This window comes from Rhincodon typus, unplaced genomic scaffold, assembly GCF_021869965.1.
Source record: "Rhincodon typus isolate 14 unplaced genomic scaffold, sRhiTyp1.1 hic_rhity00007186, whole genome shotgun sequence".
Lineage (NCBI taxonomy): Eukaryota > Metazoa > Chordata > Chondrichthyes > Orectolobiformes > Rhincodontidae > Rhincodon > Rhincodon typus.
The window spans coordinates 1-9462 of record NW_025972824.1 but is presented as its reverse complement, the minus strand read 5'-3'; the positions used below and the strand labels follow the sequence as shown (position 1 = coordinate 9462).

Below are 9462 nucleotides of genomic sequence, written 5' to 3'. Positions count from 1 at the left end.
CCAGCTCTACACCTTGTTATCTCTGGTCTAGATGCAATCACTTTTTATTCTTAAACCATCAAGGGGCATGTTTAGGCCACGTGTGATGGTGCTTTGTACTGAAATATATTGAAACCACAGCCTTCTGACTCGGAGTGGGTGAGAGCGTTATCCATGGCTAGATACTTCCTGTATAACGTGCGTCCATTTTTCTGTCCCCTTGCCAGGTCGACATCAGGTTCCCACCACCTGGCTCTGATGACCCAAACCGTGTGACAATAACCGGGCTCCCTGAGCACGTCGACAATGCCATCGATCATCTGCTTAACCTGGAGGAGGAATACGTAAGTCCCCGCGCCCTTACTGCACCAGCTCGTGAATAAAGAGAACCAACTCTCAGGTCAAATCAGGCAAGGCTAACTGAGAGAGGGAGGAAGGGCGGGGGTGTTTGCATGTTTACAGGAATAGTAGCACAGTGGTTGTGTTATGTTGTGAAACTTGTGATCCTAAGGTCTGGATTGATGACCCAAAGATGTGAGTTCAAATCCTACCACAGCAGCTAAGGAATTCAAATTACGTAAACCGGGAATTAATAATCCTGTATCAGTAATTGTGACTGCGGTCATAGTTACTTGGTTGGCCTACTGGTGAGCCTCAGTTACAACTGAAATGACCGAGCAACCACTCCTGTCAGAAGTGTGGGTCTCCACCAATTTCTCAAGGGCAGTTGTACATGCCTTCATTATAGACACAAAGACACCACTTACACTCTGCACAGTGACAGGAGCAGAAACTAACAAAATTCCACATGTTTTGTGTTAACATTTTAATGATGACTTTATTAAGGGTGGCACAGTGGCTAGCACTGCTGCCTCACAGCGCCAGGGACTTGGGTTCAATTCCAGCCTCAGGTGGCTGTCTGCGTGGAGTTTGCATAGTGTCTGTGTGGGTTTCCTCCCACAGTCCAAAGATGTGCAGGTTAGGTCACAGGGTCACAGGGATAGGGTAAGGAGGTGGCATGCTTTTCGGGAGGTCAGTGTGGTGTTGATGGGCTGAATGGCCTGCTTCCACGCTGTAGGGATTCTGTGACTCACTGATAACATTACAGTGTAAAGAAGTCAAAAATGTGATCATTCAGAATTGTACCAAAATTTAATTTTGTTTTAATGAATTCAAATACAAGTACCTTCTTTATTGAACCTTGATAATTTGGCAAGTACCACAAACTTTGTTTCAACCGGCACTTTATGAACTATCACTGTCCGGCAAAAATTACATACCCCAAATACCGTGATGTTTACTGTATTATTCTGTCCTGTCACTATAGTTTTTTTAATTTATTTACCTCAATGTAAATTTATTTGTTGTTCAATCAAATGGCCACATGAAACACCAACATTTGATTCAATTTTAAGTCAATTTCTCCTCAAATACTGTGATGTCCGAGTAGTCAGGTGAGGGTGCGAGTCAGAAGGCTGTCTGCCGGTGAGTTTATTTAAAGCAATGATGCGTTATACTTTTAGTGAATCATGCCGTAAGTAAAGTATAACAGTGACATGTTTACCCCCAGCATTATGTTTCTGTTGCTCAGTGTGTGTTTTTATATTGATTATGTCAACCTCTTGATAATCCCGAATAACTGATCAACTGCATAGCTCCTGGTCCCATAGGTGCCAGGTAATAAAAACGTTTGCTGTATTTGGTTTGTAAATGCCGGTTATGTTGTCTTCAGCTGTTGATGGCTTTTATTTCTGGCAGTTTTTACTGAAAAGGTGATTCAGGTAAAAACTGTTGCTGAGTCCCGAGCTATGCTCTGGCTGATCTGAACGTCCACTCCGTTTTACCCACCTTGCATTTCTGACCCAGACTGCTGCAAGAACCAACCAACTTGGCCATGAATGACCCAGTGTCCAGTGCTCTCTGGGGAGAGGAATTCTGATGGCCTTCTGAGAGAAAAAAGAATCACCTCAGCTCGGTAGTTTCTTATTCTTTATTTCATTCACGGGATGTGGGTGTCTCTGACTAGACCAGCATTGATTGCCCATCCCTAATTGCCTAGGGGGCAGTTAAGAGTCAACCACATCGCTGTAAGGGGAGAGTTCCCTGTATCCCACATTTTGAAAGCTTTTCATTGGCTATAATGCCCTTCGGAGGCGTCCTGAGGCGGAAGAGGGTACTATCAAAATGACCTTCGTTCTCTCTCATCCCCGTTTTGCATTCCCTTTCTCTCGGTCATTTAACTGGACAGATGCTCTCAAACCCCACCACGGCCATTCAAATTCATGAAATAAAACTGGAATTGAAAGAAAGCTGGTCTGAGTGATGATGATCGCCCACCGATAGAGAAGGAAATCTGCAGACCTTGTTCAGTCTGCTCTACATGTGGCCCATGGTGATGTGGTTGACTCTTAACCCCCTTCTGAAATGGCCAAGCGGGTTGCTCAGTTGAAGGCCGGCTGGGGACCGGCCTTACCAGTGACGTGCCCAAAAGCCATGGAAGAATTAGAAAAGGTCTCTCCTCAGTGCCTCTGAACACAGTCCCCTTTCTGGCTCTCTCTGCGGTGCAGATGATGGCGATTGTGGAGTCGGAGACAATGGCAGCGTACATGAAGCCCCCGTCCCGGGTGGAGGAAGAGCCCCGCAGCTCGACGAGAGGCTTTGTGGTGAGAGACGCTCCGTGGAACGCCCCCGGCAACAAGGTGAGCGCTCAAACTCGCGGCGAGAGCCGCTAGGAACCTTTCGGGCTCGGAGGGGGTCGGGGTGCAGCTCGTACTAACCTCCCAACTCCCCATCTGTGGGGAGATGCTGGTGCAGCGGACCTAGTAATCCATAGACGCGAGAAATTAAAATCGGTGAATAAATCTGGAATTGTAGAATCCCTACAGTGTGGAAGGAGCCCATTGAGTCCACACCGATCCTCTAAAGAGCATCCCACCCAAACCCACCCAGTCCCTGTAACCTTGTATTAACCATTGGCCAATCCACCTAACCTGCGCGTCTTTGGAGTGTGGGAGGAAGCCAGAGCACCCAAAAGAAACCCAGGCAGACGGGGAGAACGTGCGAACTCCACACAGACAGTCACCCAAGGGTGGAATCGAACCCGGCTTCCTGGCGCCGTGAAGCAGCAATGCTAACTACTGAGCCACCATGCCAAAATCGCAAGCTAGTCTCAGGAATGGTGACTATTCGGGGGTAAGGTCCCATCTGGTGCACTCATGTCCACTTGGGAAGGAAATCCTCACCCGGTCTTTCCCAACTCTTGACTCCAGACCCAGGGCCAAGTGGCTGATTGTCAGCTGCCCTCTGAAGTGGTAAACCCCTTCATTCGAGGGGTGATTAGGGAGGTTGCTAGTGAGGTCAACATCTCACAAAGGAACCTGTAAGATACCCGAACCGAACATGTTGACTCTTGAGATAACGGCGGGGAGTTGGAGGGGCACAGCAGGCCAGGCAGCATCAGAGGAGCTGGAAAGTAGACTCTTTGAAGTGAGTCGGATTAAGGAGTAGCTTCATTGGTGCTGAAATGTGACTCTCTGACTTGGAACTGTCTCCCTGCAGGCCCCAGATGTGAGCAGCGCAGAGGAATTCCCAATGTTTGGAACTGTGGTTGCCCCCAGGCAGGCATCCGCCTGGGGCCCGAAGAAATTCTAGGGCCTTGAGCAGTCGGTAACTTTTGAGAAAAGCTTCTTGTCCAGTTAGAGGAAAACAAAAGATTTTTTTTTGTGAATCTCAGTGTTCTTTTTCTGAAGCTTTGACTTGTCACAGTTTTCTATAAAAAAAATTGAAATGTCCAGAGGTATTAGCAGCTGTACCACTGTCCTGTGTACAATCTGTTTCAAGAAAGAAAGGCAGAAAGCCATACTTCACTTAGTTTACAAGACACCCATCCCCCTCCCTCCCAGTCCTCAGTAGATTTCTCTTCAGGGCTACATGCAACAGAATCTGGGAACTTGCGGCCGCAGCAAGGCTCAGCTGTTAGCGAGTTTCAGTGCTGACTGATCACCCCATGACGCTGCTTTCTGACTGAGGTATTGGCCAACCCTGTCTCAAGATGGGTTCTCAAGGAATTGGAGTCTCTGTGGATTTGCAGGAGAGTTAAGAAGCTGACCATCCTTCCTTAAACCCCATTCCCTCTTGTGCCTGCTGTCTAGTACCAACTGAATTGCGGCTTTTATCATTATGTTCTCCTTCCACCCTGTGGGGTCAATCAGTTTTGTGAACCTGCCTTATCCATGTCAAGATCACTCTCTCACCTGGGCTCTTCTGAGGCAGTGGGAGGAATTGTTTTTCCTCTCTATCTCTCTCTGTCTCTTTTTTATTCTTTGTCTCACTCTTTCTCTCTCATTTCCTCTCATTGTTTTTCTCTCTCTCTTTCTCTCACTCTCATTATTTTTCTCTCTCTTTCATTCTTTGTCGCTATCTCTCTCTCTCATTCTATCTCTCTCTTTCTGTCACCTTCCCCTCTCCTCATTCTTTCTCTCTCTTTCTCATTCTTTCTCTCGCTCAATCATTCTTTGTCTCTCAGTTTCTCATTCTTTCTCTCACCCACTGTGTCATTCTTTGTCTCTATCTCTCTCCCATTCTTTCTCTCTCAGTCTTTCTCTCTCATTCTCTCTCTCTCAATCTTTCTCTCTCATTCTCTCTCTCTCTCTCAAGAAGGACCCCATTAACCTTAGTTTTTAGTCTTCATAAAGAAAATACTTAAAGCCAGGAGACAGTGATGGCGGGGTGGGCTGGGGTGGGCTGGAGGGCGATGACAGCTGGAGGTTGTGAACATCTGTGACCCACAGCAAGCCAGTTCTTTACTGGACATGAGCAGAATCCACCCACTATCCAGTGAATCTCTGGCCTTAACATTACCTACAGCACATCTCGGGTGATATACCTCGAGCAGCAAAGAGATTGATGTCACTCTCCCAAGTCCCCTTCTTTCCTCACTCCTTGGCTGATGGTTGGGATATTCCCCACACCACGCTGCCAATTAAAGATTGAGGTGGTGGTAGTTGCCTAGGTTGAGCGTTCTTAATTTATGATTTGTTTTTCCAGCCCGACCCTAATGTTGGGGATGAGTTTACATCTTAAAAGGATGAAACTGAACCGTCCCGAAGGGGAGAGCGAGTCAGAGGAGTTCAGCCTGGGGAGACCTGTCAGGGAAAAAAAGACTGTGACAACAGCTTAGGTTTACCCATTTTCTCTATTTCGCTGTCTTTATCTGTCTGGCTGTCTCTCTCTCTCTCTGTCAGTTTCCCTGTCTCTGTATGTCACTCACTCACTCTCTCTGAACCTCTCTCCTGCACTCCCTTCCTTATGTTCTCTCTCCCTATTTCTTTCTCACCTTCTCTCTCTCTCTGTCTCCCCCTCTTTGTTCGTCTCTTTCTCTCTCTTTGTCTGTTTGTTCTCTGTCACTTTCTCTCTTTCCCTCTTCCCCCTTCCTCTCTCAGGTTCTCTCTCTATGTCTTTCTACCTCTCTCTTGGGCTGTCACTCCCCCGTCACCCTGTCTCTCTCTCTCTCACCTGTGTGTTTTTGTGTGTGTGTCTCTGTCTGACCCACTCCCCCTCTCTCGCTGTCAGTTTCTCCCTCTCTGTCTCTGTTCCCCCCCAACCCCCTCTGTATCTTCTGGGGTATCACGCTGTGACTGCTGACAGTATGGTAGATGTGCAAGACAGCCTGGGAGCTCTGTTGTGCGTGGGGCTGGGAGACAGAGCATCTAGACAGATTACAGGGATGTACCTTGCCATAGTCACGGCATGCGTCCTTCACACTCTAGACACCACTGTTCCTAACACAGTCACCAGCAAAGGAGAACATGCAAAGCATCACACCTCCTCACTGTCTTCCCCAGCATCCAGTTGTCGAGTGACTCCAGGCCAACTCCACCACCCCCCACCCCACGCCTCTATCCATGAGTTCAATCCGTCTGTGAACCCCTTGCTTCCTGAAGAAGGTGCCCCCTGTCAATTGTCGGTATTAGCTGACGCACTCTGCCCAGCTTTTCTCTTAGAAGGACTCTGTCACACAAAGCAGGCTGGGGTGGGTGGTCTGGAATTTGCTCTCTCGCCTTCCTTCCACTCCCCCCCCCCAAAAAAAATGGACACCGGGATTTAGTTGAAACCATCAAAAATGGTGATTGTTCTATTTTTTGTTGGCCAAAGAGAGTACAGAGTCAAGAAAGGGAACAGCTCACCCTCATAATGGCAGCAAAGAGCTGAAGGGTTGAATGGCCCCCTGCCATCTAGGTCGCTGTTTCCAACAAGGGTCTGACACTATGTTTATATTTGAACCTTTCTAACCCCCTCCATATAATGCAGAGTGATAACCTCCTGGCCACCAATGGCAGCTTCCAGCCATCACTGGAGGCAAGTGAATCTTCCCCGTTGTGTTAACAGGTCGCTGCTTATTCCCTGTTCTTGGGAGGCAGTGCTGACAGCATCCCCCCACCCCACGACTCCGCCCTTTGCTCGCGTCTATTTCACTGAATCTGTCCTCCCTGGTGACCTCTGTTCCCAACCTCCCCCCACCTCCCTCAGCAAAACAAACGCTCTGTGGCTGACTGAGGGTTTTTATCTGCCGTCAGGGAACATTGGCGCACACTGCAGGGCCCAGACACTGCGAGGTCATTTATTAAGGTGCAAGGAATTCTCCAGTGCCCCCAACCCCATTGGCGAGGGGTAGCGTGTAGATACTTGATAACATTGAATTATTGATAATAATGATATCCCCTATGCTGATTTTGGAGTTTCACTGACAGCTTATGCACAGTGCATGTAAACCACTGGCCCTTGAAGCCAGCCAGCAAACCTGGGAGGCCATTTGGCCCTTTTCTGTAAGTGCTGGCCCTCCAAATGAGCAGTTGTCACCCCATGGCCCCGCTTTTTATCTGTAACCCTGCGCGTCCCTCCTGTTCAGTCCCAATTCTTAAGTTAATTGTAAAATCAGCTTCTCAGACTGAGCATATCGCGTTCTGATGTGGCTCTCTAAGTGAAAAGGCAATGCTTGCCCTCCTTCCCTGACTTGGAGTGCTCGTGTTTGACAGCTTTCTCTCTGTCTCTCTCTCTCTCTTTCTCTCTCATTTTCTCTCTCCGTCTTTCCACCTCAGGTTTTGACACCTCTTGTTGTGCCAAGTCCATCTTAATCCCCTCTCGCTGCCCAATGCCTGTGTCCCGTGCTCTCCACACCGCGCCACATGGCATGTGCGATCCCTTGGAGAGATCGTGGGCTTGGCCTGGACATGTAACCACATCCTGCAGTTGGTGCTGTCACAGTAAGGACAGTACAGAGCCGAGCCACCACGGAAGGATTCCCCATTAGCCCCTGCAACACCTTCAGGTTCAAAATTGGCACAAAGTCTTGTGCCCACGAGCTAACATCGATTAATCTGCAACCATCTTTCTGACAGTATTTACATTTTCTTTTTAAATGCACAGAAAGAGAAACCGATCTCACTTTTTTTGTATACAATGTCAATGTCAGATTTCTCTCTTGTGTGGAGGGCTGGCAGGGTACTGTGTGTGTGCGATTGTGTATGTTCAAATGAGAGAGCACGTGCGGGCGTGTGTGTGTGAACAGATAGCCAAGAATGTGCCCCAAGAAGGGCTTTTGGAGACGTCTCATTGAGTATGGCGGCCGTAGCGTCACTCCGATCTGACCGACTGTCCTTCCTTCAGTCCCTCCATCTCCTTACTGCCTCACACCTCCCTCTTCAGGCTGCCACCCACTGCCAATACCATTGAGAATCTAGCCTCCATTCAGACATGTTGTCCTGTGTGTGTTTGTTCCAGACTCTTGCTATCCCTTCAGAATGTGAAGCTCTTTGCAAGCATAGCAGGCGAGCGCATTGAAGGAGTATTTGAGCCTGACTGTGAAGAGATGTTTGGGCTGTGAAAGGTGGGATTGAGTCCAGACAGAACTCTCAACTCCCCTCACCCCCCCTTCCCAGCCCTGACCACCATGATCTACCTACGTGCGGGACCGCATACTGTTGTCATTCAGAGGGAAAGCGTTGCTCTGAAGCAATGTGATGATCCCAAGGGGCTACGATTGTGGCCGCTCTTGATTCTTTCTAGCCAGCAGACTGGCACTGTTGCAGGTTAGGCTACTAGGAAACTTACAATTTGCCACCCTCCCCTCCTTCATGACCTTTACCTTACCCCCTCTTCTTTCTTGTCCTCCCTTCCCTCTACCCTTTGCTTATCTCCCCTCCTTGCCTTTCCTTTTCTTGTCTGTTTTCCCATCTTTTTGCCTCCTTTCTCTCTCCTTCGTTCTCTCTGTTTCTCTCTGTCTCACCTTTGTCTCTCCTTCCCCTCTCTTTTCTCTCTTCATTTTCTTTCCTTTGCCCTCTCTCTTCCTTTCTCCTCTTTCTCTTCACTCCTCTCTCTCCCTCTGTCCCTCTCTGTTGTTCCCCTCTTATTCTGTCCCTCTCTCTCCTTACCTGTCTCTCCTCTCCCATCTCTCTCCTTGCCCTCTCTCTCCTTCTCCCTCCCCCTCCCTCTCCCTTTCCCCTTACCGTCTCTCTCCTTGCCCTCTCTCTCCTTTCCTTTCTCCTTCCTTCTCCCTTTCCCCTTCTGTCTGTTTCTGTTTCCTTTCCCCTTTCTCTGTGTTTCTTTCCTTCCCTCCCTCCCTCCTTCTCTCTGCCTCTGTCTCTCCTTCCCCACCCCTTCCTTCTCTCCCTCACCCATCCCACTAAAATAACCAGATTTTATTGTGCATTTCTCTTTTTGTAAGAAGTGGCTGAAGTTGGTCTGTTAGAATGAACGAAACCCAAACGCCACTCTCCTTTTTTTAAAAAAAAAGAAAATTTCTAATTAATATTAAATTTAAGCTGGATTTAAATTATTTTAAGAAAGGAACGAGACACTCTCTGATTTAAGTAAAATAAAAGCAGATAAAACCAAGGTGGAGCGTCTCACACCCGACCTGGAAACAGTCCTGTGTGAGACGGTTAAAATTGGAACCAGTGCAAGGAGGAAATTAAGATAAAACACATTGGCCTTAAAAATGATTGAAGAATATGCAAATGTATAGGTCACATGGTGACACTGGACTTTTATAATTCCAAATAAAATGGGATGAGAGAATTGAGGGTCTGTGCATTATTCAACCTCAGTTTGTGTCACCTGACACAGCTTTCTATTCTTGGCAAATCCCCTCTCAGCATGGACTGTATCCACTAGGCACTACATCCCACCTGGCACTGCCTCCTCACATCCTCACCTGGCACTGTCTCCTCATTCCCCGGCACTGCCCCTCCTCCCCCAGCACTGCCTTTTCCCCTCCACCCGACACTGTCCTCCCACCCAGCACTGCCCCCTCCTCCCCTTGGCACTGCCTCCTACCCTCCCCCCGACACTGTCCCTTCCTCCCCAACACTGTCCCCTCCTCCCCCTGGCGCTGCCTCATCTCCTCCCCCCAGCAGTGCCCCGTCTCCTCCCTTCCCTTCCCCCTGGTACTGCCCCGTCATCCCCCTGTTACGGCCCCCTCCCCTC

The 9462-nt window shown here is 48.6% G+C and overlaps 1 protein-coding gene across 1 annotated transcript; it reads left to right on the top strand.

The window, feature by feature from the left end:
- Positions 1 to 206: 206 nt before the first annotated feature.
- On the top strand, positions 207 to 3770 carry LOC125482217 (vigilin-like; the record flags this gene model as incomplete). Its single annotated transcript, XM_048594234.1, has 3 exons — positions 207 to 323; positions 2547 to 2678; positions 3538 to 3770. Coding segments are annotated over 3 exons (342 nt in total), but the record flags the coding sequence as incomplete, so codon positions are not given.
- Between the last annotated feature and the right edge of the window lie 5692 nt (positions 3771 to 9462).